Source organism: Toxotes jaculatrix, chromosome 18 (genome assembly GCF_017976425.1).
Source record: "Toxotes jaculatrix isolate fToxJac2 chromosome 18, fToxJac2.pri, whole genome shotgun sequence".
NCBI classification, from domain to species: Eukaryota; Metazoa; Chordata; class Actinopteri; family Toxotidae; genus Toxotes; species Toxotes jaculatrix.
Window position 1 is genome coordinate 1,091,081 of NC_054411.1, and position 27,216 is coordinate 1,118,296.

Here is a 27,216-nt window from a genome sequence, read left to right on the forward strand (position 1 = left end):
AAATAGTTTTTTTTTTTTTTAAAAGGTTTCCTCGTGGACAAAATGTTTTATTGTGGAAAATAATTGCACCTTTATGAATGTTTTTTAATTATGGCTAAATTTCACACTACATTCACAAACGTGTCAGGAGTCAAACGTTACACTATGGACGTAGTTTAACTGGTTTCACTGTTTATGGATATTTCCTTCTGAGTGAATTAACATACATAAGTGGGCTCTCGCATCTTAATATTATTATTTGTTTTAACTGCTTGAATGTAAAGAATACAGTGAAGGTCACACCTAAATGTTAAATATAACACTAATCACGTCAAAATTCCTTAAATTCTATCTTAACTGCAAATATAAGAGGTAAGCCAAAGATAAAGAGCTATACACATTTTAATAGACGAAGCATCATAACAGCTTTCAAACATTTGCATAGTTTTTATCTCCTCTCTAACAACACAATGGTGGTTTTGGATTCATGAGCAGAAAATATTTGTATTCACTGTGCATATTTAAAACATCTCCTTTAAAATAAAACACCACGAGAATCCAGCATAGTTAAAAGTTCATAAAGTGCTAATGCAATCACACAGCGAGTCTCTGCTGTATCTCTAAACTAAAATGCTTTATTTAAACATCCTACATGTTACAAATGTGCAGTATGATTGAATAACACAGAGGAGAATAAACACCAGGTTCTGTTCATCTATCACCAGTGCAGTAAAGACAGTCTGGACCTGAAGACCATCCTGTGATCTGAAATGTAAAGTGCATCACGTGTTCTCTAAACGTTGTTCATCTCTGTGAAGTGATGAGCAGCTTCTGCTTGTGGAACAGACATTTCTCAGAGGCAGAGCTGCTCACAAGACACAAATAAATGAACGGACCTGTTGTGTGAAGGGATCCATACACTGGTCTGTCGCCTGATCCGATGCTACTACCTGAGGGGCCCGACGCCCCGGCATCAGTGTACGTCAGCTGCTGTTTAACTGAGGGAGCACCTGGGCTGTCAGTCACTGTTCAAGCCTGATATGTGGCACAGGTTTGACTTTAGATGGAAGAAGCAACATTTAATTCTGAAAAGTTATAAGATGAGTATGTTTCTGTCTCACAGCAGCTCTGACTCTCAAAAATGTTTGTAGAACTACAACAGCACCCGGACACATGTGACCTGAGTCTGTCTTTTTTGGGAAATATACCTGTTTTCCGTCAAACAGTCAAATGAGACAGATCTGATTCCTGGTTGAGCTCCCCCTCTGCAGTCAGAGGGGACGAGGCTGGTGCAGACCTGCGGTCTCTGGACTCAGAGCAGGGCTGTGTGTTGCCTTTGAGGGACTCCAGTTCCCCAGAGAAGCCTGGACAGCTTTCCGATGAGCCAGTCTGTGTGTGATGGAGAATCCAGCATTGCCCTCCAGCTGGGATAAAACCACCAGCACCTGTCTGAGAGGGAAGTGAAATTCATTTAAAAATTCATTATTTTAACTGTTTTCCATCAGTGTGAAAGTGAGACTGAGTGAAACGCTGGACTTTCATCTGTTTCTCATGGAAAACATTACAACACCTTCAGTTCTGGTTTCTAATAATATTAAACACTACAACCAGCAAAGTTTGTGTGTCTTCCCTGGACCGTTGGCTTCAGCTCTGATGTGTGTGTGGCGGCGAACCTGTGCAGAGGCGGGATGCTGTCGATGGTTTTGAGGCTGCTGCGAGTCGACACCACGTTGAAGCTGTCGCTGCAGTCGCAGGACACGTGCAGGTGGTGCCTGGGATGTCTGTTCTCCACCATGACGATGAGCCCCGCCCAGCCGTGGGTCAGGTAGTAACAGGTCATCCCCTCCCGACCCTGACACACACAGCAGGTTCAGGAATGAAACTCTAACAAACGTTAAATGAAATGAACTGATGCAGGCAGAGAGCAAATCCAACGGAAGGCCTTTCATGATGCGTTCAGGAACACAGTGGTAAATTTCATGTTAGTTCATGTGAGTTAAGTGAACAATGTGTGATTTTACAGATATAGTTTGGATTCACCAGCGATCCTGTGACCACCTGAACACAACCACTCTGTAAATGTGACTAAATTTCAGACCGAGCGATGAGGACTGAGCGGCAGCAGCTTTACCTCGTGTCTCTCTCCTTTGGTTTCTGTCAGTTGGATGATGGCGTCGGCGATGGTGGTGCTGGAGGCTGTTACCTGCTCCACCATCACAAGTCTGGAGCTGTACACAGCCAGCATGTAACTGGGCGCCTCTGACCTGCCACAGCTCGCTGAAAACACACAACAGAGACTCTTAACAGATTCAGATCATGTGACCTTTTGGACTTTAGTTAAAGATCCTTCTCTTTTACTCTGCACACACCTTCTGAGACGTGCTGCCTGAAACTAAAGGCTGCACGCTGCTGATGTAGGTTTGGTAGATTTTCTTTTTCAGACATTCTCCTCATCCTGACTGAGCAGCACCAGTTCGCCATCTACAGGCTGGTGCTGTTCATGAGGTGCAGCTGCAGAAACACTTCAGCTGCTGCTGATCTTTACATAAATAATCATGTTAAAGGTTTTGTGGTCTGGTGTATGTCATAGATGCGTTCGGGCTGCATGTCTGTTACTTGTGTAGATGCAGTTTGATGTAACCCGGCGTTATTTCCATGTCCTAAGTTTGATTCAGGACACAGAAAACCAGCCTCACTGCTGGAAATCAGCCTGATGTCAGAGTTACTTGATGCTTACTTGTCTCCTCAGTGATGGTGCTGTGCCAGTGGTTAAAGGCGCAGCAGAGCACGGCGTATTCGCCCGGCTCCAACATGACGTCGCATCCCACAAACCTCTTCACCGAGCGTCGGCTGTGAGCCAGCAGACGACCCAGCGTCAGAGTCCCGGAGCTGTCGTAGGCGACCCGGAAAACCAGCACACACAGATCCAACAGGTGGCTCTCTGCTGTGTCCCAGCGCCTGAGGAGACACAGGAGGAAAGTTCAGGACGTGGACTTTAACCTGTGGAGATACCTATGGCTCAGGTTGCATTTCAGATGTCACCTGTTCATAGCTCCATCACAACACCAGACATTTACATGTGTAGAACAAAGGCCTCCGTCTTAAAGCTCCACAGGTTGGAGCGTGGATGTGGGCCTACCTGCTGCCCTGCTGGAACAGAGCCAGTTCTACAGCCGTTCTCTCCAGCACCGTGACAGACACCACCGTCACCGGAACGTCGGCTCCTCGGGGGAAAACACCCGGGACCCGAAGCTCCTGCCAGTCTGAATGAATCTTACAGATGTCCACTGAGTCAAAGTACCTGCCGGGGTCAAACACACACTCACAGACATGTGAACACACAAACACACACTACACAATATGGCACTTCACCGTTCCCTTGGCTGAATATATTTTTGATCTATTAATGCAAACATTTTCATGCATCAACCAACCAGCTAACTAACTGTTACTCCTCATGTACCTGATGAAATCCCAGAAGTCCATCCAGAACAGGCCGTCCTCGGCCCGCTGGGCGCACAGTTCCCTCTTCAGGTGTGGAGGCCAGTTTGGCCAGTCGTCGGCCCAGGGTCCGGTCCACGAGAACCGACCCCACGGGTTCCTCAGCTGCAGCAATCTGAAACAGGTGGCAGGAGGTTGTGTTTTATAGTTACAGTGCAGAGCCGCGGAGCTGCAAGCTCAGCACCCCCACCTCAGCACAGTTAGACTACCCGTGCATTTCCTGGGAAAGTTTGTTCAACAAAAACAGACTTGGTTCTTCTTCACCTGTGAGAGTCTACGTCTCGGACATCGAGGACAGAGTAAGCGTGTCGCGGGCGTAAACCCAGAGACTCGTACTCTGTGTCGTCCACTTTCATGTTGCCTCCTCCGCAAGACGCCCCCATCAGGAAACTAGCAGCACACAGAGAGTTAGGACTGATCAAATAACACGAACACACCGGGATCAGAAACTAGCTTCGCTCAGACTGCTTCAGTCCCCTCAGAGACGTCCCCTGACACTCACCCTGCTTCTTTGGAGCTCAGCATTTTGGCCCAGATGAGGTCTGTGTCAACGTGTTCTTCCTTAGGGTTGGTGGCACTGACCTGGAGGGCCAGCGACTCGCAGGGGGCCCCGGTCAGCGTGGACAGGCCCTCAATGGCACGGCCTGCCTGCAGAGCAAAGTAGGAACCATGGAGCTTGGCCAGAGCTTTTTCTATCAGAGCCACCCAAAGCTGCTTCCTCTGGGCCTGGATTTAAGAGAAGTTATGGGTAAGTAATTATCTCCTGTACCACGGCTAACAAATCATATGTTGGGGGGGCAGGGCGGGGGTTGGAGGTACTGTTCAGACAGTGTGAATGTTCGACCTGAGAGAAGAGGAGGTGGCCGTTCTCGTCGCAGGGCAGCATGTCGTCCACTAACACGGTGGTCCACGAGCCGTCCTTGCAGAGACGCACCTGATAGGCTCCTTCCGCACACAGCGAGCGGGTCACCATCACCTTCTCCACCAGCTCGGGACGCTCAGCCAGAACAGCCAAGGCACTCAGGAACCTGTGCTCCAAAACATTCAGGAGAGCAGACAAGCTGCGCTGGATCCATCTGGAGTTTCATACAGTGCAGCAACCGTTCGGCGTCACAGTGTTTAAGAGTAACATCATTTAAACAGTGCTGGAGGGTTGTGTTAGAAACCTCTAATCTTTATTCCTATGAGAAACTGTTATCATAGATCCACGTGTTGTTCAGCTTCTTCCTGCAATATTTCAAACACTCAGTAGAGGTCTGTGAGTAATTTTCAGGCCGAGGCTCAAAACCAGAGGAGACCGAGCCTTTCGAGCCGGGACCCGGCGGCGGTAGAAGGTCGTGCAGGAGGAGAGCAGGCAGACCAGCTCTGCTTCCTCTTTTAAATCGCTCTTATTTTAAAACTTGTCTTTAAAACTTTTAACCTTGTTTGTTATTGTTTCTGTTTTACTCCTGATTTTAACGAACTTCTATAAATGATTAATATCATTATTTATAAATAGATAAATCAGTGTTGTTATGGTGTGTGGAGATTTACAGGCCACAACATAACAACTGACAGGTGAAATGTTTTTTCTTTCTCATTTTGATTCCAGACGCTTGTGTTTTCTCTCACCAGCAGTTACCCAGAAGTCCCTGCAGGATGTCAGAGGGGCGAAGCGTGCGGAAAACAGACCACTTGATCGCACGGTCTCTGAAGTTGCTGCAGCTGATTTCATGGGGACGAAGCCACTTTTTGACCCGATGCTGGACGCTGTCGTCCACCGGGAAGCCCACGGACTTTGGACTCGGAGGGAAACTGTCATCCACAAATGTCACTGCGTTCTGAAACAGAGTCAAGTCACACAAACTGCTGAACCTCCGGTGTGTTACAGACACAAAAACACAACACACAATATACAAGTATCACCTCCCAGAACCTCTGAATATAAAGTTTAACTCTGGACACATGATGGACACATGATGGACACACGATGTCTCCTGCATCACTGAACAGTCAGTTTAAAGGTTCACCTTGGAAACGTGATCTCAGCTCATGCTCTGAGTCTGAGTCTGTGTCGTATACACACCTCTCTGCAGAAGCTGACGATGTTCTCCCACAGCTCTTTGGCTTCGCCCTCGTCGCTCTGTCGCAGCGCCTCCACCAGCATGCTCTCCTTCCTCTTCGGGGACAGCGCCGGTTTAAGCTGTGCGGCCTGCTGCTGAGGAGTGTGGCAGGCCAGGCAGTGTTTGGCTTTGACCTTGTTGATGAGAGTGCAGGCCGGACACGACCACTCTTCTGTCCTGTTGACGGACAGAGGCGGAAACGATCCAGAGGCGTCTGATGCAGGTGACATTTCCTCTTTGAGGATGCTGAGCCGCCTGCAGGGCAGCAGCTCAGGTTGGGCCGGCAGATGTGAAACAGCGAGTGTTGAAGGAGAAGGACTGACGTTATGTGTTTGACCGAGGGAAACATCTGGAGGTGGCACTTCTCTGCGACTACAGGGAACTGGATTATTGTGACCCGCAGAGGACGCACTGAGAGCTGAGGAGTGTGTGTTCGGATACGAAGCTTCCACTGGGGAACACTCTCCTCTGGTTGATATGGAAAGTGAAAGCGCCCCCGCTGCAGGTTCCGGTTGCTGTGCTCCTGTTTGCTCGCAGACCTCAGGCATGAGCAAGGCCTCAGCAGGGATTTGGGGGAGGGACAGTTTGCGTGGTCCCCCACAAGCAGAGCAGGACATGGAGGTAGGGGTGTTCTGCAGAGTGCACCTCAAACAGTCCCAAGCCAGGCTCAGCTTGTCTGCATCTTCCAGCTGTTTCTGGCTTTGCTGCCTGCACGGCTCAGTCGAGGACGGCCTCAGGGGACCGGAGCAGCTGCTGGAGCGCTGAGGTCGGGACTGGTCTTCAGAGGAGTCCCGCGCTCTGGTGTAGCCGCAGAGAGAGCAGGCCAGGCTGTCAGGGGAGTTGGCCAGCGTACAGCGTGGGCAGGACCAACGGCCGTCCTCCCTGCTGGTCCCGCGCCACATCCACCGGGTGTCGGGTCTTCGCCGGGGGGCCTCACAGATGGAGCAGCGGGGGGCACCGGCTGCGTTCAGGAAAGTACAGCAGCCACAAGCCCACTGGCTCCTCTGCATGGGCATCGAACCAGAGGAGAAACTGGAGAGAAAGCACTTCACAGTCAGGACCTGGATTTCATTTTTATTCTATTACAGGCTCAAAGTTTATGTTATGTATTTAACACATCACTGACTGTGTAAATGACTTACACTGCACACATATCATATCTAACACAATATTAAAATGTTAGTATGGTTCCTGTAGGCTGCATGTTACTGACACATCCTGGATTTTATTATGTTGAGTTAGTTTCTTCTCACATATATTAGTTTATCTTAACATGTTTATCTTAATGTAAATGTCATCTCTCCGATGTGAACTCTTTTCTTCAGTCTGAGCTTTGTTGCTTGAATTGATTTCAGCAGTAAATAACTGATTATTACCACCACACGTATCAGCTGTTAGCGAGTGTAATGCCAAAGTATGAGAAGTGTGTTCGGCTGAAATCCCAGAGCAGCAAAGGCAGAAAGAGCCTGAGAAAAAGAGGGAAAACTCCAAATATAAACGGGTGCGTTAACAGTTTTCTGGGCTCTGTGGAGGCTCAGGGGGAGGAAATTAAAATGCATGAATATGGAAATGATACAAGAAGCTGCACTACAGTTAAAACAGAAAGCGTGGTGCCTCACAGAGACTGATCACACCACAGGGTTCAGAGTATGTGCAGAGGATTCAGTCCACACATCTCCACAGTGTTGAGTAACAACAACAACACACACACACACACACACTACAATTCATGTTCTGATTGTCTTCACAGGCCTCGGCTGTAAAACAGATTATCTGTGTTGTGGCATCCATGGAGACACGTAGACTGGAGGAGCCAGTGGGACGTCTGTGTGCAGGCTGTCCCACATTTTCTAGCAGCGCTCTAAGTAGCTTGGCATCAAGCCTGAAACTTCCTGCACAGCCCGACCTGGGCAGGTTACTGCAGAGCAAACTGCCTCTAAGGCTCAGGTGTTACACCTACCTGCATCACCTTCACCGCATCCTACTGAATGTACTTAAAATACCTTTTAAGTGATTTATTTTGTTTCTCTAAACAAGTACACGTGATATTTGGAGACTTTTCTGCACATAATTTAGATTTAAATGTTTTTTATATTGTATTTTTTATTTTTTCAGACGTGACTTTTAAAGGGTATTTTGATCTCTATGCATCAGACGTCGCGTAGAATGATCTGCAGATCTGAATTCCCTTTGCAAAGCTCATGTGTGCATTTCCAGACCATCGTCTATGGTCCGATCGCCAGGGATTTCCCTGCCAGCCTTACATTTCCTGTCAGTGAGTAACTTGACTCCTGCTGGCACCAAGTCTGAGGAAGGCTGGGACAGTGTGGCAGCAGAGAGGACTTACACTGGACAGACTGCAGACAGTGTATTAGACAGAGATGGGGTAATAATTAATACGTATAGATTTGAACAATACTCAGGAAGCCTGGGCTTTAACTTCATATCGACTGATTCATGAAAAATTCATGACAGCGTACTCGAGTGCAGAATATAAATTAAATATCTGCTCCATTCAGCCATCGCACTGGTGCAATATGATTAATAAATCATCATCATTTTTACTTTTTACACAAAGATTGATGAGTTTTCAGCCTCTTCCTGCCGATCACTTCAGATCACTTCAGATCACTTCAGGGTCTCAGATGTGTCTGTCCTGACTGGGCTGAGCCCTGGTCATGTGACAGCGCCTCTCAGATTTTAAAGAAACTCTGTGAACTCATCTCAAATATTTAACTAAGAAAATCAAAGGTTTTTCTGCAGCGTTTTACAGATGGATCACATCGTACATTTACCTCACAGAACGTCACTCACTGTGCACCTGTCTGCATGTTCACCAGCTTCCTCAGAGAATCCCTGAAATATCAAACTATTCCTGCTCCTCAGATTCTCCTTCAGGACCGTGACGGTTTAGATTTGGAATTTCTTGACTCCCCTGGAACTTGGACTATTTTCTCACCACATGAATTGTGCCTGGTTCACGGACTGAGAGCATCTAAGGTGCTGGGATGTCGGGGCGTCTCTCACCTGCGCTCTCTGTGCCTGCCGGGTCTGGGAAGCTGCCGAGGGATGAAGGTGCTTTGGCTGCTCCTCAGACACCCCATGATGGGGGAGGGGGGCAGAGCTGCACCCCGGGGGGCACCTTCACCCTCACCCTCTTCAACAAGGGAGGAGGTGGAACTTCCCATGGTGCTGCTGGCTCAAGTGGAAAGGCCCTGAAAGAGCAGAAGGCAGCGGGAGAGTCGGCATCTACTGTGACAGATACTGAATCGAACTGGACGTCATCTGTTTGAACTGATCAATCGTTAATCATCATTTTTTTCAACAAAAATCCCAAATGTTCTGTTTCCAGCTTCTTATATTGTGTAGATTGTGAAGACTGATCTCGACTTTTCAGCTCATGACCACTGGGCAAACTCCATCTGCTGAAGAAGATCATGTTATACGATCAAAAGCTCCAAAACTCACAAGCATCCTACACCACCTGATCTCGCTCAGAGTTTTCACGAGTCCTGTGATAAATATGTGATCACCAAAGCACAGTCTGACGACCCAGCATTCGTAATGTGATGATAGAAAACTGGACAAATCTACATCAGAGGGTTTTCTTCATGATACTTGTGTTAACCTCAAACTGCAGCTTGTGTTCTAATCCGTGGTATTTACAGCTGATCGTTCTGGCACAGGGAAAAGAAAGAGGAAAAAAAAACATATTCAGAGAAACATCAGAGGCCGACACTGCTCAGGCGGTGAGTCTGACTCACAGAGGCTACGTACAGATGTCATACGCGGCTCAGTCTGCTTCAGCTCCCTCCCTGCTCTCTCTACAGTTTTGTCCTTGAACAAGGACTTGAAATCCGTCTGATGAGCAGGAGCTCTCAGTTTGAAAGCTCAGGATGAGGAGACACTGATCAGAGGACATGTTCTCTGTTCTCTACCAATCCACTTCTTGTATTCTCAAAATTTGACTTCTCATGGTATTTGTGTCCTTCTTTGTCTGATCTGTCAGCGTCTCTGTCCCCGAGTGAAAAATAACAATCAATACATTAAAGATTCAAATTTGAACAATTCAAACTGAGTGAATGCTGCTTCCTGTGGTTTCCATCCACGTGAGTTCCCCTGTACCTCAATGCAGATGCTTCCCTGCTGGTGCTGAACTTCACATAGACTTTAGGTAACCCGGTGCACCTGCAGTACAGCTGGTGGCTGCATTAGAAACTGCAGAGCAGCATAAGGACATGGAAACAACCCGCAGCGCTGTGAGGACCTGGACTCACCTGACTGCAGACAGGACGGGCTGTGCACGAAGGGGACGGAGACGCCGGCCAGCTGTCGGAGACCTCCATGCATCCTCTTTCATTTAGCACCCATATGCACAGTCACCACCGCTCTCCTCACCATCACTGTCAAGTCACAATCAATAACAAACACTTCCTGTCACTTCATTCAAAATAAAATCCAAATTAACCAAGATGAGTTGTAATGTTTCTGAAGTGAGAGAATACAGAGAAAAGAATCTGCTGATTAACCTAAAATGAAAATAATGATTAGCCAAACTGTGAAAACCGGCGTTCAAACAAAGGAAGCTGCAGTTGATCAAACACTTCACATGCTGAGCTGATGTGTGATGAGCAGAACTGCAGCTAACCGGACCAGGGCTGAGCAAACTGAAACAATTAGTTGATTGATCAACTACCTGATAATAGGTAGTTGATTAATAAACTAATTGACAGTAAATGATCAGTAAATGTGTATTTTTTTTCCATTATTCTTACCACAGACAGGTTTGGGTGTCCCTGCAATCACGAGTGTTTCCGAGCCACACGGCAGTTCTGTCTTTTATTTTGAAAGCCGCTTCCTGTTAATGTCGGCCTGAGCGTGTTCAGCTTGGCGCGGTTCTCCTTCATCCCGCCGCCGACAGCTCTCTCCTCCAGGGACATTTTCAGGACGGGACACCGGGCAGCAGCCGGGACGTGTCGACCTCTTATCCGGTCTCGATGAACATCCTCATCCCCTGTTACGATTCTGGAGAATGAAAGCGGAATACCTCATTTTCAGCTCCGTCCCCCAAACCAAACTCCATTAAAGATTTAGCAGTGCTGTTGTCTGCCTGATTAGCATACACAGATACCATGTATAACACGAATATAAGCTCATCGTAACGAATAATTGCTGTTTTCTGGATTGTTCGGCACACAAGTCATGCTCCGAGCTGCACTTTATTTACAGAAAAAATACATTTCCGTTTTTGTACAGACCTGTAATCACCGTTCAAAAGCCCCCATCACTCTTTGACAACTTGTTTCGCTCGCAAAAAATAATTAAAAGAACTCATTAAACGTGATCTGCGTGTTTCTGATTAATCACCGGGCCTTTGCTGTTAATTCGGCTCATAAACGATCCACCAGAGGACGGTTTGTCTGTGGGAGACGCTCACGGTCCCGATCCGATTAAAAGTTCTTCCGTTGGGTTTTAAAGTCGTGGTTCTTGGTGTAGAAGGATTCACACAGATACAAACACCTGTTAAAAACTTTGTTCTCATAAGGTAGAAATGAATTGGGTTTTTTTTTTTGTCCCGCCATTAAACGTGGTGTAAACTGAGCTATGCTAAACGTCCATATCCGCTCAGAGATCACAGAAAAAGACAGAACTTGGTTCACAATAGTCAGATTTTTAAGTTTTCTTCTCTGTGAACGTTTCAGAGGAAATTGTCAGTAAATCTAATGGTGTAACAAACAGGAACTCCTAACTGCAAACTTCATTCTCCACAGTGGGAACAAATACAGGCTAAACCCAGAGCTAATTCACCACGTTAGCAAAACCATCAGCTCCATTTTAGGCTAATTTATACTTGTTCTCCACCACATTTTTTTTATTTAGCTCAATGTCCGGGAACTATTGTACGTTTTAATCAGATTAACATCTTGTATAGAAAATATTTTATGCTCAAAGAACACAGCACATTGTCCAAAGATTAAACCAGTGGCTCCCAAACCTTTTGGCTTGTGACCTCTTAGAAAAACAGTGCCTGGTTTGGGCCCATTGTCACATTTCAAACGACTCTGAGCTGATTATGAAATGTCTATTAAATCACATGTGTGTCGTGTGATTAAAGTCAAATAAGGAATGTGGATCTGTATACGGGCAAATAAAACTCTGTCTCTCACAGTCTGTGTATAATCATTCATAAAACCTTGAACAACTCATGTTATCTCCTCACACCCACTGACATTCAGGTGATAGTACTATGAGTCACATTCAGAACTCCTGAAAATCAAAGTACAGGTCTGCAGCCCAGAGAGGCTGCGATCCTCGTTGCTGCGCGGATGAATCACGGACGACTTCGCTGCCGTTAAACCTTTATCACTCGTGTAGCAAAAGCTTTACAGTTTGTTTGGTTCCGTTACATGAAAAGTCAGGGAATCAGCAAAGTATTTAAGATTCATCCTCTGAGGAACATGAAGTTTTGTTTGTTATTTCCCTCTGGACCAAAGTGTTGGACAGACACTGACACACGCTGACAGACGCTGCGACTGCAGAGTCACGTGGTCAGCGTGGGTAAAAATACCTAAACTTCAGTCTTCTGAATGGAGGAGGAGGATGTAGAGCAGAAGATGGACTCTGCTGTGTCCTGATGAACTAAAGCATTCAACAGATTTGTGGTCCTGTGGGAAACGGCGTCCCCTGATTGAACGGAGGGTCCCAGCTGTCGGGCCAGTTTCCATCGGCACAGCTGCTTCTTCTTCTATTGTCCTTTTCTCCAAACCTCCTCTCCAGAAATATAGGTGGCTTTGACGTTAAGAGCATCATCAAGCAAAACGAGGTCTGCAAAACAGATGTGTGTGTGTTACATGACAAACTCTACAGAGATGAAGTGTTTTTTTTTTATTTGCTGTGCTGATGGAGCAGATCCTGACCTGCGTCTGAGCCGTAGTCCAGGTTTCCCTTCCTGTGGCTGATGCCCAGAAGCTGAGCCGGATGGAGCGAGGCAGCTTCCAGAGCTTCTTCTACACTGCAGCCTGAATGTGTCTCAGAATGAACGACTCATCAGGGCTGAACTCACAGTTTTATTTAAGGGGCTGACTCTTGCTTCTCAGGCAAGCTTTCAATATATTGGTGGAAACTAACAGCGACCTGAAACCACATGACACAAACTCACCTGAAGCCTGTTTGAAGTGACGCACACACATGTCCATCGTGGCTATGCTGCCGCTGAGGGTCTTAGTGCCTGAAAAACAGTTCACAACAGTCTAACACCTCTACACGTGCATGGTGATCGGTTTTATTATTAACGGATCATTTGTGAATCTATTTTAAAACTGAAAAGAAAGTGAGACCTGCCACGTAAGCGTGGAGACCCTGGATCTCGATGACCTGCTGGCCCAGAGTGTGACGCCCGGGAGGAAGACCCATCGCGGTGATGGCGTCTGTCACCAGCACCAAACCTGAGAATACAACAAACACGGCACACGTCCGACCAGCAGGTAACCTCGTTACTCTGGAGGCTCATCAGTCGTGAAGTGAAGACACACAAATATTTTCAGTTTGAATATTATGTTGATCAGAAAGATGCATTTCAGTAACGTGACCTTTGTCATTTGTCACGTTTCATATAAAAAATGACACATCTGAGTTTATATACATCAGCCAATCCTACGGAACAAGAAATCAACCAAACACTGGTCTGAATGGGCCTCAAATGTCAGGATTTTATACTTTTCTTTGTCATATGTGACAGTAAACCGAATCTTTTTGGACACTGGACAAAAAAAACAACAACCACAACAACACTCGACCAAACTGTTGGTCAAAACAGAACCGGCATCCCGAGGCCCCGTCAACGAACCCAGGTACGTCTGTGTTGACTAAACTTTAATACGCTGTGTAATAATACTAACGATCTACAGGCACAGGGATGATTTATGCTATGGCCTATCATCACCAACACTTTCCATATTTCCCACGACTGCAGAGGAACCCTGTCCATGGTCACGTAAGATGAAGAGAACTTTTCTGTTCTGCCTCCTCACGAGCAGCAGAATGAGGAGAGAAGCTGACGGAGGGTTTTAGGAGACAGACGTGGCAGCACACAGCCTGTTCTATTTTTACGGCCTCTCTAAACTCACTGAGAAAACCCAAAAGCCTGAACAAAGAAAATAACAGCTGATAACGGCTTATTGGGTGTACAGGTCTGTGAAAAGTGCCAGTGTTCAGCTGGAACACAAACTGTGCACACAACAGACACAACAGAGAAATGAAAATATTTCATGACTGAAACCGAAGCTAAAGCTGCTTCTGCCTAAACATCAGAGAAGGTCACGAACAAACCTTCTGTGCAGAGTGGACCTGAATACCTGAGGACTTCATGTCATTCAGGACTTTAAACCCAGAATCTGTGTTTTCTTATGTTTCAGCTTTCATTTAAATGTCCAAACACAAATCCCAACAATTATCTCATGAAACTGCTGCTGTTACATCCTGGATGTTGCAGAACATCAGTCTGTGGAGACTCACAGGCTTTGGTTTGGATAAAGAACCAAAGAACTAATGAGGGAAGACCAACGACCTCTGACCTGAAGGGTGAGCTCTGTGGGCGATACGCAGGGCAGCTGGGTTGGTGTGGATCCCATCAGCTATCATGCCGTAGTAGACCGTCCTGCCTGCGGGGATCTGATCACTGGTCAGCAGACCCACTATTCCAGGGTCTCGATGGTGGAACTGGATCACGACACAGAACAGATACGAGTCTAATTATCCCTCTTATTACAAAACCACAGCCAGAAACTGTGCACACTGCTTCATTTACAGAGGCCAAAGGAGGAAACAGCTGCAGTTCACTGGCTGAGCCACTGCATGAGCCTCAACTCGGACTCTGAAGGAGGACTCACAGGCAGCATGGCGTTAAAGAGGTGAGTGATGAAGGAGGCTCCGCTCTGAACGGCCTGCTCAGCCTGAGACAGGTTGGCCACTGAGTGACCTACATGAGGAAAACAGCAAACAGAAGGATGGGACAGTATTTCACAAGCCAGAGTCGTAAGAATAAGCGTTACATCCAGGACACTGTCTTCATACTGTTTATAGTATTTATTATTATTGTGTATTATTGCGTAAATCCTGAGTGTCTTCTCTGCTGCTGTAACAGTGCAATTTCCCCATTGTGGGACTATTAAAGGTTTATCTTATCTTATCTTATAACACGCATACACAGCGGTAAGAATAACCAGGTTTCTCATGTTCCCTGTGAACGCTGGAAACCATGCTCACCTAACGACACAGTGATGCCCCTGTGGCAGAGCTCCCTCACCACTGATAGGCTGCCGGTCAGCTCAGGGGCCAACGTTACCATGGCAACGTTGTCCAGGCTCCCATAGATCTCCATCAGGTCCTCAATCCCTCCGGACTGAAAGGTGCGGAGGTACTGCTCCGGGTGGGCTCCCTTCTTCTCCACGCTGATGAACGGACCTTCCAGATGAAAACCTAAAGAGACAGAGACGCAAAGTGGATCAAACTGTCTTCGTCCCCACGAGGACACTGAGCTGATGCAGCAGCAGAGTAAGTAGCTGAAAAGGCTGGTGTGGACCTGATGCGCGAGTTATACTTCTTACCAAGAACTCCAGCTCCATGTTGTCCTCCATTGTGAACTTTGACCTGAGGCAAAACCTGAAAGACACATTTTGATTACAGTGGTTAGAAAACAGAGACCAACAACAGACTCAATGTGTAGCAGCTTCACTTCACAGTTATTAGCAGGTCTTTCCAGTCTGTAAGTTCTTTACATGCTGATTACAGAAACTCAACAACCACAGTCATGAGTCTGCAAATTTCCATCAGTGCTCTGATGTCACGCTCAGCCTGAGTTGACTGGGTTGATGGTGAAACGTCAGATCATCAGGATACATGGTGAATATGCACAGCGAATATGATGGACACGAATAACGAAGCTCTCATGTCACCTTGTGGTAGACAGCAGAGGGAGAGGTGACTAGCGTGGGACAGAAGGACGTCACACCGTGCTCCAGGACCTTTTTCGCCACCAAGGAAACTCCGGCTCTGACGTCCTCAGAGGCCTGAGAGAAGTCGATGCCATATCCTCCTGGAAGGAGAGGACACATGTCAATAACATGACATGAAACATTAAAAATGACTGGACGTCTCACTGTCTCTGTCACTGTCCTAACTGACTGCAGGACATTTACACAACTTAAAACAATTAATCAACTGACAGAAAATGAATGAAAGTATTTTTGATAACTGATTAATAGTTTCAGTCACTTTTCAGGCAAAATGCAAAAGATTTTCTGTCTCCAGTTTCTTCAGTGAGAGGATTTTCTCCTCTGCTCTGCTGTTTATCACCGTGAATGAAAGTTTGATGCTGAACCGATGATCAAACAAAACATGTGACATTTCCGAGATTAAACAACTGATTCATTAATCAAGGATACAAGTGACAGGACAATCAAAGTGAAAGCATCCTGAGCTGTGCATGAGTGTGAGTGTGTGTGTACCGTTGATCTGGACGTCTATAAAGCCCGGTGAGATGATGCTGCCTTCACAGTCCACATGCTTGTCGGCGTAACCCTGCTCATCAAAGAACAACTTCTCTGGATCTAAAATCCTCCCTTCACGCACCCACAGGTCCTCTCTGCAAACACACACACACACACAGTACAGTCAGCTGTGTGTGTGTGCTGTAACCTGTGGTGTGTATCGGCTGTGAGGCCTGTGTGTGTCGTACCTCTGCAGCTTGTGGTCTCTCAGTATCCTGCAGTTGATGAACTGAGTGATGGGAGCGTCAGACACCGATTTGTTGGATGGCATGTTGGACGTGTTTTTCTCTCTGCAGACGAGTGGAGACAAATCCACTCACTGCAAACTCAGTCCAGACTCCGACTCAGCTTCAGGCTGAAAATCACAGCAGGACAGATCAAACTCTCCTCACTGGTGCAGGAACGTGAGACGTCAGAGAGACAAGTTCTGTGTTAGAATGTGTATTACTGTTCTGACCATCACATGGTGTGAAACTGCGACAACTTTTTATGATTTCCAATAAGAAAACGTTTTTCCCCACAGGAGTGTGCACAGGGTAACGAGGGTAACAACTGATGATTAAACCAGAAGGGGTCACAGCACAGACCTCTGTGTGAACCCAGAGTGATTTTAGATTAAAAACTGGACAGTTGTGTTTCTGTGTTCTTATTGTTTCTTACTGTTGTCAGTGAAATGCAGACAAATGTACTGGGATTTTGTTATGATCACAAAACTTTAACTGCCTAAATGAAACTGAAATTGGGAACTGTTTTTTTTCCTGAGTAGATATAAAAGTTAAAATTGCACTGCAATTCATACTGTACTGTCCTTTTTATTTACCACTCTCACTGGACACGAAGTGTCCAAACACAGATCCACCGGTATTAAATGATATCTGACATCTTATCACAGAAGGTGCAGCAGCTGACTTTGACCCCTGATCTTCTTTATCATGGCTGCAATAAGTAGAATGAAAATGAATCTAAGTCAAACCTGAGACACTTTATACACGTAGACTGTTACTGTTACTACTAATACTGCTCTCTTTGGGAAACTAATACTTTGTTCTCCGCGTTAAAATGCATTATTCCAACCTCCGTCCAGAAAACAGTCAATTTAAGAAGTCTTTTGCTATGACCTAATTTACGTAAGTTGAAAGAGAAGGGAAGGACCATGAGAACTACAGGAATCCAGTTGTCAACTCGGCACACATTAATTGCATAATATTTCACTTACTGCTATAAAATTCTAGCTTGTTTAACCGTCACCACGAATCTGCCTCTCGGCGAAAATACAGACGCCAGCTACATTAAACTGCTGTATTTTTTAATCGAGTTCGGCGACTGTGCATTCCGAACTGCCTCCAAGTGACCTTTAGCTATTTTGCCATTATCAGTACAAAAAAAAAGTGAGCAAACTTTTGTTTTACGGTGACAAAGTGCGGCGGGAGTGTTGCTACTTGCCTCGGACAGAGTTCAGCTGAGTCTGTGGAAAAGAAACAGAGGAAGCGGATGAAGTCATGTGACGGGGGGGGGGGGGGGGGGGGGGGGGGGGGGGCTGCAGGTCGGGGGGGGGGGGGGGGGGGGGGGGGGGGGGGGGGGGGGGGGGGGGGGGGGGGGGGGGGGGGGGGGGGGGGGGGCTGCAGGTCAGCTGATCACGAAAAAACAACTGTGCCTGCCGCTCAGTGACAGACACGTGAGCAGGTGCTGCGTGCTGCACACGGCCCGACAGGAGCACGGTGAGCAGGTGCATTTACTCAGGTGCTGTTCTTTAAGTTAAACTCTAATATAAACGCCTGTAATTTACATGAGTGTTTCCTGTTTGTGCGCCACTACATTTTCTGAACAGCTGTAATAAACAGTCTCCACATTAAGACAGAAAAAACAATATGATAATAAAATACAGTTAAATATTTAAAGCAGTGTTTTGTTTGTTTGTGAACCTTTAACCAGGTGAAGCTGACTGTGACCTTTACTTCAGCAGGACTGTGGTGCAGTAACTTCCACACTTGGCCAGTAGATGAAGCTAAAACACAACATTTGACCCAGAAACACAAACACTTGACTCCTCTGGTTCTCACTGTTTGAGGTTGTTTTACTTTAAGTAAAATTGTTTATAACACACTATAATGCAGCTGTGTGTGACTTATTTATGTGCAGTGTTTGTGTGTTTTACTATATTGTGGTTCACTAATATATTTGAGGGTGCCTCCCCACCACACACACACACACACACACACACACACACACACACACACACACACACACACACACACACACACACACACACACACACACACCACCACCATCATCACATGCAGGTGCAAGGCCACATCTTGTCTCACCTGACCTGTGAGGTGAGCAGGACAGTGAAGTAAAAATCCCACTGAGCCATTGTTCACACTACCAGGAAGTGCTGCAACCCCCCCCCCCCCCCCCCCCTCAGGCAGAGCAGCAGCCCCTCCCCATTCCTGAAAGTCAACAATAAACCACGCTTCCAGTAAGCCAGATACCTCCCCAAGTCCTGCTCATCCCCATGGAGACCACTACGAGAGTCTGCAGGCCTGTGTCCTCCGGCCAAACCAGGCCACCCATGAGGAGAGAGAGGGTCCATATTTTATTTTACCCAAAATGGATCAAAATGTAGATCTCCTCTGAGACACAGTGCAAATGCTTCTCTCTGTGTTCTCAAAGAAAAGACTTGGCAGCTGCTCTGGTGCATATTTGATTGGAGAACCAGGACTGACATGGAGAAAACCCACTTTGTGATCATGGTGTACTATATTTTACAGCCTCAGTCCCCTCTTTTGTGAGCCGTGACGTCAGCATTCCCCTCGGTGCTGAGAGAGTGACACAGTAGCTTTGTTTTGGAGTCGCCACATCTCATTCACGGCCGCTTAACTCCCGAGTCCGGGGCCTCGCCGTGGCCTTTCAGGAGCCCTGCTTCCTTAATCCGCTGGTTTTTAAGACACTGAATAACTGGGCCGTTTGTATGCTCAGTCCCAGGGCGCTGGGGTGCTTCTGCTTTATGTGAATTGTTGACTTGCAAAACACGGCAAGTGACTGATACACTGAGGGGGCGACTGCCAGCAAGGTCATGGAGAAAGGTCAGTGGCGCTGCTCACATGTGGAAGGGGCAGAGAAACAAGATTGACGTGAAAGATGACAAAGAGTTAAATGTTTGGACTGAGATGAGCTCAAACTGGAGCCGATGGATGAATGAGGCGGCTGAGATTATCCACCAATACGAACCGGAGTCTCAGCTGATGAACAGCTTTTTAACACACAGTGAAATCAGCCTCAAAAATCCAGTATAATTTTAGTTCATACTACACCCGTTATTACCAGTGTAAAACTGGGAGACATGGATTAGTCCAGAGGAGCAGTAGGTGGCTGTAGCGGGTGGGGGTGGGGGGCAGATTGAGCGGGAGAAGCTGCAGTGAGTGAGGGGAGCAGTGGGGGGAGAACGTCAGGTGTCGGAGCCTTTGTTTGCTAATGATTTTCCTCTGACAGGACGGAGGACACGAGGCTTTGATGGTGAACATGAGCAGGGAGGATGAACGTCTTATCTACGATTACTCTGATTTTATACTTGCTAACACATGCTGCTGTATCCAGCTTCCTGCACTGCACTGATGGTTCACTAGGCGGCAGGTGTGGTGGTTTTTCAGGTAACAGCTGATCCTGTTGATGTCGAAGTCTCAGGAACTCGTTCATCAAACACAGGGTGACGTATTTGTACTTTACAGATTCAGATTATTAAAATGAAACACCTGAATGCACCAGTGATTATAATCTAATAACATCCTGCACCTTTTGGTATTTAATAAATCATTAATATAGTTCAGTGCTAATATGTTTCTACTTTTCCTGAAGCTAATGTATGACGTATTTCTACACTGAAGTGTCTGTCTGCCTGTCTGTCTGTCTGTCTGTCTGTGTGTCCTGCACTGGGCACTGAGGCCCATGAGGTCTCCATGTCTCTGGACCTCCTCTGCCACAGGAGCTGCATTCTTCTAGAAAACTCTGGATCCGTCTCCTGGGTGGGGAGTTTACGAGAAGTAAATGGGGTGGTGGTGGGGGATGGGGGGGGGGGGGTGGTATCCTTCTCCTTTCCCTTTCTTCACCCCACATCCTCCCCTCCCTCCCACCCTGACCCCTCACCCTCCACCCTGCGCTGCTGTCCTGTGTCTCAGCAGCTCTGGCCTGTTTGCATTCCTCTCAGTTAATAAGTGTTTGTCTGATCCCTGGTGGGGGGTGTAAAGATCACCCCACGCAAACACAGCGGCCCGCCCCGCCCCGACTCACCCAGCTGTAAAGACGACAGGAGCGATGCTGTGAGGGACACAGAGCTTGTGGGTGGAGGGGGGGGGGGTCGTAAATTTCACTGACATGCTGCTCAGCCATTAACTTTAAGAACAACCTGCGGGCTGCAACACGCATGATGTGGCTTCACGCTAAATGATAAACACACACATCAGCATGTTTGAAGAGGAGGCCATGACCAGACACTGTTTCCGTGTGTGATGTCAGAGGTGTGCACGGTTCAAACGTGGATGAATGTGGTGGAAGCTGGAACGTTTCAAACTGTCAGGTGGTCACGGTTTCACTTCCCTCCTCTGGAGTCAATGATTCCTCAGCCACAGAGGTTGTTAGATCACATATTAAACCCGAACTCTCCACAGTCGCTTTTTATCCTCATTTTGGGAAGATCAGGGAACGAGTGTCCAGCTGTGCAGGTGGGTCAGGTTATGGGGCTCGTTTTCTCTCATCCAGTCAAATCCAGTGTCCGATCCAAGTCGTCGTCATGGTGATGAAATGTTGAGATAACTTTGGTGATCAGACACTCCCATCATCCTCAGCTGTACGCTGACCGTTGTACCTGCTGAGCATCAGCACGTCAGCGTCAGTGTGAGTGTGTCTCTGTGTCCTCACAGAGCTGTCCCACCTGAGCCAGATGTTAATGGCTGGTTTTTGTGATGATGTAAGTCAAAGGTGCTTTCAGACAGAGAGCAGCTTTCACCAGAGCAGAGCGATAGAAAGGTAAGAAACCTTAGAGCTCGTTCATTAGTCTGGACCAGTAAACAATGTTAACAAGACAAAAAACAACCTGCTTCAAAGCAGAACGTCAGCGCCATCGACTGGAGAAGCAGCTGTTCGCTGATCAGTTTTCATGACGGTCAAAGCTCTGCTCACTGCATCTCTGCACGCAGAGGCAGGAAACTGAAGCCAGTGGTGTGGTGGTGAAACCATAAATCAGCCAGGTGCTGCTGAAAGGCCCCACTGCAGCAGGCGGATAGCACAGGGAGAAAGAGCGAGGTGTTAGAGCGCTGCCAGAAACATCCCGACTGTGAGCTGTTTGGGAAACAGCCTGGAAGGTCGCTCTCTCGCTCTGTCCCACGTCCACTCTCATCAAGTCATTCTGTGGATGCACCCGATGCAAAAACAACAGAGAGGCTCTCTTTGCTGGGGGTGCGAGGCTGCACCAGTGAATAGGCCGACTTCAGACTGGTGGAGGGCTGCTGGGAGAAGTAGCCCTCCTGTGCTGAGCAGCGAGGGGGTCTGAGGCTTGGGCCAGGCTTGACTGGGTGTGTGTGGTGGAGGCTTTTGTCACTGTTGTCACCACGGCAGCTCACCTATTGAGAGTCTAAGATATGTAAAGCAGCAGCGTTTCAAAGCTTTCCCTCCGCTGTGAAACAAACAAAGAAATAAAGAAATCAAATTAAAGTCTGGAAAGGAGTGAGTAAAAGGAGGTTAAAAAAAAGAAGAAGTAGAGAGAAAGTATCCTCTGTGGTAAATGCTCGTGCACGGGGCCAAGCCATGTGCTGGAATCCGATGATTGTTGAGGAAGAAAGGAATCATTAAAAAGACGGAGCGAGGTGCAGGGAGACTACTATGCCCTTGTTTGCCTGGAGTGGTATTTTCTTTTCTCATTGAGCCGGTCCAAGTCCTGCAGGCGGCTTGGTGAGTCTCCCACCCAGCATTGAGAGGCAGGCCTGGGCATGCCCGGCCAAGGTCAAACTGTGGCCGCCAAGAACACGCACAGGGCTCAGCCTGCCCCCAGCTGCTCTGCTCTGTTTATGTTTGTTTTTTCAGTCCGTTTCCCTCCCTCCGCCTCCGCAGGGATCGCCTCAGCAGCTCGCGCTCTCCGGAGGGTTCGGCAGCACACGCAGGGATCACTTTACTCAGACTTTTCCTCCAGGACGACGTGGCCGAGGAGAGGTGCTGCTGCTGCACACCTTCCCTCAGCATCAGGCTCAGTGTCACGCTGAATTTAGGCCATCGGTATATGTTACCAAAGCCATAAAGTCTCTGACGTCTCTGATGAGACAGAATTTAAGTTTCTGCAGAAAACTATGACGGTGATTTCATAACATTTGTTTGTTTGCATGAGAGAAGAGCGACCAGCTGTGTGTGAAGGAAACAATGCTGCTGTGAAATGTGAGTGTAAGCTGAGAATATGTTTGGTAACTGACTCTAGTATTTAGAGACCATTGTTCTGTCGCTGCAGTGAGTCACTCACCTTTATGTTACCTGGACAGCATAACACTGCTGAACCATCGAAGACAACAGTGAGGAAGATCACCTGGACCAATGAAAGCTCAGGCCCAGACTTTAACTTCGATGAAGCTGCTTCCTTCTGCTTCAGCACGTCGTTTTACTCTCAGCGTCACTGCACCACGAACAATATTAATCACAGAAATAAAAACTTTATTCCTCCTTATCCAGCAGCAGGATGTGATGTCACAGGTGCTTCAGTGATTTCACAGAAAGTGAAAGATGAAAAGTTTAAATCCAGGGTTACTGGAGTTTACCTGAGCTCACCTGAGCTTACAGGAGCTGTGATCGTACACTGCAACACGTCTCGGACAAACACACCACTCACATTTTTATGTGCAGTGAGAGTTCAGAGCCAGTGCAGATGCTGGTGTGGAGCTCAGGGTGGGGGGGTGGGGGGTGTTTTCCTGACATTAACAGAAACTTAATCCTACAATAATACAACATCTATTCGTTCTGTCTGATGCTTCTCACTCAGAAAACAGATTTCAGTGGAGGTGGAGAATCGTTCAGCTCCTCTGCTGAACAGCCACAGTTCGTCAGGTCACAGTGTTTTTCCTCCAGCAGCTTCCCAGCTCGCTGTGGAGGTTTACTGGTCACTTCAGAAATGGCTTTGTCATGTTGGTCCTCTGCTGCCTCATTCTTTCCTCTGAAACACCTACAAAAGAGCGTCCCCCCGCCTGGCGTAATGAATAAAGAGGCCCTCCCACTGTTTCCCTGGGTATTGTTTCCTTGTTGTTACACAGAGTGTGTATTGCTCACTAAGCCTGTGATGGATGTCGGATTACCCCTCTGCCTGTGTCTTCCTGACAAAGAAGGCATCGGCCTGCACTGCAACACAGGACAGACACACACACACACACGCACACACACACACACACACACACACACACACACACACACACACACACACACACACACACACACACACACACACACACAGCAAACATGCAAATACACACTCATGCCCTCCCCAAACATACACCCACCATCATCCTAAAGATCCTGCATACAATGATCTACAAATCTTTGTCCTGTCGCCGACACCATGAACTGCTCAGCATCCATATGCCCCTGACAGAACATTTACTTTTTATTGTTAGCAGCTGTTTTAGTGCATTTTGATAGATACAGGCACAAAGTGATCGAGCACACAGAGACACAATTATTCATCAGATGCCTGTGACTGTAAAGAGGGGAGAAATATAGAGAAGTTAATGTTTATGTTCACTGAAGGGCAGGATCTTTGAAGTGTTCTGAAACTGCTGAACTCACCACAAACCGTGTTTAACGTGTCGTCCTTACCTCAGGGGTCATTTCCGAGTGTAGTTTAAGCAAACAGAGAAGCAGCCATCAAACCTCAGAGCTGCTCCCATGGATTTTATGGTGTTGATTTTTCATGCAGTGCTGTGACATTAAGATAAGACACATTTTCACTTCCAAAGCAACACATCCAGTAATGAAGCACAGAGAAAGGACGTGTACGAGCTCTTACTGTGTGTGGACCAGCACGGGTCGATTTTCCTTCATCTTGTGGCTGTTTCTCTTCACTGTTTGCTCAACAACAGAAGATCTTTCCTGAAACAGTGAAGAAAAGTTCCTCCACGTTTTAAAGTGGAGCTCTGATAAGAAAGAGGCTCAGTATATCAGAGTTCTCAGCCTTTACACAAGAGCAAACATGTAAGCAGAGGATTAAACAGTGTGTTTCTGCATTTAACACTGGCTAACACTGGCTTATTGATTGATTGGTGCAGCTGTAACAGCAGTGGTAATGAAAGTTGTTCATTCTTTATTTCACCAAACGTCCTGCACGTCCCATCTGAGTAAATGAAAGTATTTCCCCAAATGCTGAACTGTTCCTTTAAGTATGATTTTGCAGGACTTTTCTTTGTGTGTATTTTTTGGTCCTTTTTTTTTGGTCCTTTTGCTGAAGTGAAGGATCTGAATTCTTCCTCCGCCGTGGGGGATGGTCCGTTTGGGGATGTGTGACAGTGGGGAGTCAGTGGAGCCTCACTTTGGTAAGGTAAGTGAACTTTTACAAAACCACCATCATAATAAATCTGGGGCTCCATCCAGCCTCGCTTTCTGTCTGCTACTCCATCGCTCCACAGACGTAATCAACCCCAGAGCCTGGGTAAGACCAGCAAAAGTCACCCATTCCCGCCCCCCCAGCCCTACATGACAATGGTACCAGCAGTTACCCAGGAAACAGGCCTTTCATTAGCTGTGTGATAAAAAAGACGTATTCCCCGTCTCTTCCCCGTCTCTTCCCCGTCCACTTTTTCGTTCTTGTTTTTCTTTCAGAAACCTGTAGATTAGCTTCACGGCTGCCCTCAGCTCCCAGCGGATCCCAGCCCAACCTTCATTTTGTTGGTCATATTTACTGGGATTAGGATTTGAGGCTTATATAATTATATAATTTGTTATTGTTACAATAACATAACAGCAATTTATGTTAAAAATTTATATTAGAAAAAGAACAAGAAAAAAAATCAAATATGGGTGAAAAAAGTCAAAACCCTGGTGTTAGTTTCAGCCTTCCATAGCTCACATTAGCTGAGCTCTACTGTAAATGGCTGCATGATTGTCCCAGTCACATTGGGTGTTGGTGTTTAGCACTTTCAGTTTGCAGCGTTTCTGGGTTGGAACAAGCCGTAAGGGTTAGTGTTTCAGCAGGAGGCTCCTCTTACCTGCAGCCGTCAGCAGGGCCAGGGAATAATACCTGCATCAGGTTACCACGGGCCTCTCATCTAACCAGCCTGCCACATTACAATTATGAGCCCTGCAATCCAGCTGGAGAGCCAGGTCCAGCAGGTAATAGCGGTCCAGGGGGGCCTGCAGGGAGCTCAGGCTGGGGGGAAGGGGAAACGTCAGCTCTCCTCTCCAGGAAAAAGGCACTCAGGCTGGGCATGAAGATGCGGGATCCTGCCTTTCCAGCAGAGTGTTGGGTGTCCATCATACAGAGGTGTAGCATTACAGTACTTTATCTTTGCCCTTCATCTCTTAGCCATCATTACCTCATCAGTGACCACAGACTCACTGACAGACAGCCCGTCTGTTCACGACCCCGGGGGGGCGCTGGCTTCTTAAATTCTACGTATTTGCATTTGATTACTGCGGCTTTTCTTCTGACTCTCTGAACGCTGCACCTTGCTAATCTGCAGCAGGGTCAGAGAGAGACGGTGTGGTCTACAGAGGGGCAGACAGGCAGTGATATATGGGGCCGTGGGACACTTGTCCCTGTTAGACCCCACACGGACCCAATGAAGGACCACAGATCCATGCGCCATGGGGAACAAGAGTCTGACTGAGCACAGACAAAGCCCTGAAAGAGAAACCCAGCCACCCCCTGCTACTATTACCCATCCACTGCCTGATCACAGCAAGGGCCCAAAAGAGATGAGCAGGGAAAGACCAACGTAAATCTCACTCACAAGCACACCAAAGCAGACGGGGGTGAGGGGAGAAAGTGCAGGGCAGCAAGCAGCCATGTTAGCAGCTCTGCGAGGTGTTGATGCGTCCATGTTCACCATTTCAGGAAGATTCAAAGGCAGGGATGACTTTGTTCAGGTCAGAGAACTGATCTGGGTTTGGAGGCATGAATCGAATCTGTTTTCACAAAAGGGGGACAAAGTGCTAAAATTAGAGGAAAACACAGTTCAAACACTTTTTGATGTTGTTGTCTTTTTTTAGGGCATTTAGTTTGTTACCATCAGGCTTTGGATCCAGAAGATCAGGGTGTCATCAGCATAATGTAGCAGTTATTACAGTTCATCCTGAGGGGAACATGAATGTCTGAAACACAGTTTACGTCAGTTTATTCAGCAGTTGTTGAAATGTTTCAATAGGAAACAAAAATGTGATGATAGAAGGATTTGATCACTATGAATGTTTGTACCAATCAATAATGTAGAAAAAAAATCCAACCTGCTGGTGGCGCTACAGAGAAGATCAGAGGATGAGAAAAGTCATTTGACTCTATCTTATACCTCAAGGTGACCACAAAGTTAGAAGGATTCATCCTCTGGGGAACATGAATATTGGAACTAAATGTCATGACAATCCATTAAATAGTTGTCGAGACAGACTCACAGTGCCATCCCTGAACATTTACACAGGAAAGATGCAGTAAAACTTATTTTTTATTGTCAAAGAAAAGTGGATAATAAAATAAAAACAGTAAAGTAAATGAATGCATACAGAGTCTCTGACTTTACAGAACCAATCATGAGGTATGACGCCATTATTATGGTTTATAAATGTTACTTGATCGAGAAAAGCTAATACACAAATCCTTTGTACAGAGTCCTTTCTCCTGTCAGTGTGTGTTCACACCTCATAATACACAAAACAGTGAAACTGGTTTATCTAAAGTAAACTGCATGAATACACTCCTACAACTGAATGTAAAATATAAGTATCACTGTACATTGATTGCACTTTCACACATTTTAGAGGAAAACAGGAGCAATTACTGTCTCTACAAAGTTAAGACTCTACTTGGTTTCAGCCGGAGTGATTTGGTTTAGTTAGTCCACGTGTCCAAGCTA

The 27,216-nt window shown here is 46.8% G+C and overlaps 2 protein-coding genes across 5 annotated transcripts; both read right to left on the bottom strand.

Annotated features, from left to right (window-relative positions):
* Positions 1-369: 369 nt before the first annotated feature.
* LOC121198659 (calpain-15-like) lies at positions 370-10,499 on the bottom strand. The gene is made up of 14 exons (XM_041062934.1): positions 10,358-10,499; positions 9,860-9,985; positions 8,610-8,797; positions 5,546-6,614; positions 5,092-5,300; positions 4,325-4,508; positions 3,983-4,206; positions 3,745-3,870; positions 3,443-3,595; positions 3,119-3,280; positions 2,717-2,937; positions 2,111-2,256; positions 1,653-1,831; positions 370-1,428 (listed from the first exon to the last, which is right to left on the bottom strand). Exons 3-14 carry the CDS (start codon positions 8,768-8,770, stop codon positions 1,251-1,253), a joined length of 3,012 nt encoding a protein of 1,003 aa, XP_040918868.1. The 5' UTR covers positions 8,771-8,797; positions 9,860-9,985; positions 10,358-10,499; the 3' UTR covers positions 370-1,250.
* Positions 10,500-10,782: 283 nt separating this feature from the next.
* Positions 10,783-17,630, bottom strand: amdhd2 (amidohydrolase domain containing 2). 4 transcript variants are annotated; one of them, XM_041063373.1, is made up of 12 exons: positions 17,573-17,630; positions 16,318-16,484; positions 16,088-16,224; positions 15,536-15,675; positions 15,188-15,242; positions 14,847-15,059; positions 14,471-14,559; positions 14,156-14,300; positions 12,920-13,027; positions 12,742-12,810; positions 12,500-12,601; positions 10,783-12,407 (listed from the first exon to the last, which is right to left on the bottom strand). In XM_041063373.1, the coding sequence occupies exons 2-12, from the start codon at positions 16,398-16,400 to the stop codon at positions 12,328-12,330; spliced, it is 1,221 nt and encodes a 406-aa protein (XP_040919307.1). In that variant the 5' UTR covers positions 16,401-16,484; positions 17,573-17,630; the 3' UTR covers positions 10,783-12,327. The 4 variants fall into 4 exon arrangements, 3 of the variants coding, with proteins under 3 accessions (XP_040919307.1, XP_040919308.1, XP_040919309.1); XM_041063374.1 differs by lacking the exon at positions 17,573-17,630 and adding an exon at positions 17,346-17,565; XR_005896393.1 differs by lacking the exon at positions 17,573-17,630 and having other exon boundaries at positions 12,361-12,407; positions 12,500-12,705; positions 12,737-12,810; positions 16,318-16,605.
* Positions 17,631-27,216: the final 9,586 nt, after the last annotated feature.

What these genes read in the sequence shown, in the direction of transcription:
- LOC121198659 (XM_041062934.1), bottom strand. Translation starts at nt 8,770, where the DNA reads ATGGGAAGTTCCACCTCCTCCCTTGTTGAAGAGGGTGAGGGTGAAGGT. An exon ending in GCCACCTCCTCTTCTCTCAG is followed by an intron (nt 4,207 to 4,324) that starts GTCGAACATTCA and finishes TCTTAAATCCAG; the next exon opens with GCCCAGAGGAAGCAGCTTTG. An exon ending in CACCATCACTGAGGAGACAA is followed by an intron (nt 2,257 to 2,716) that starts GTAAGCATCAAG and finishes GTGTGTTTTCAG; the next exon opens with CGAGCTGTGGCAGGTCAGAG.
- amdhd2 (XM_041063373.1), bottom strand. Translation starts at nt 16,400, where the DNA reads ATGCCATCCAACAAATCGGTGTCTGACGCTCCCATCACTCAGTTCATC. An exon ending in ACATGGAGCTGGAGTTCTTG is followed by an intron (nt 15,060 to 15,187) that starts GTAAGAAGTATA and finishes CTGTCTCTTTAG; the next exon opens with GTTTTCATCTGGAAGGTCCG. An exon ending in TCACTTCAAACAGGCTTCAG is followed by an intron (nt 12,602 to 12,741) that starts GTGAGTTTGTGT and finishes AGACACATTCAG; the next exon opens with GCTGCAGTGTAGAAGAAGCT.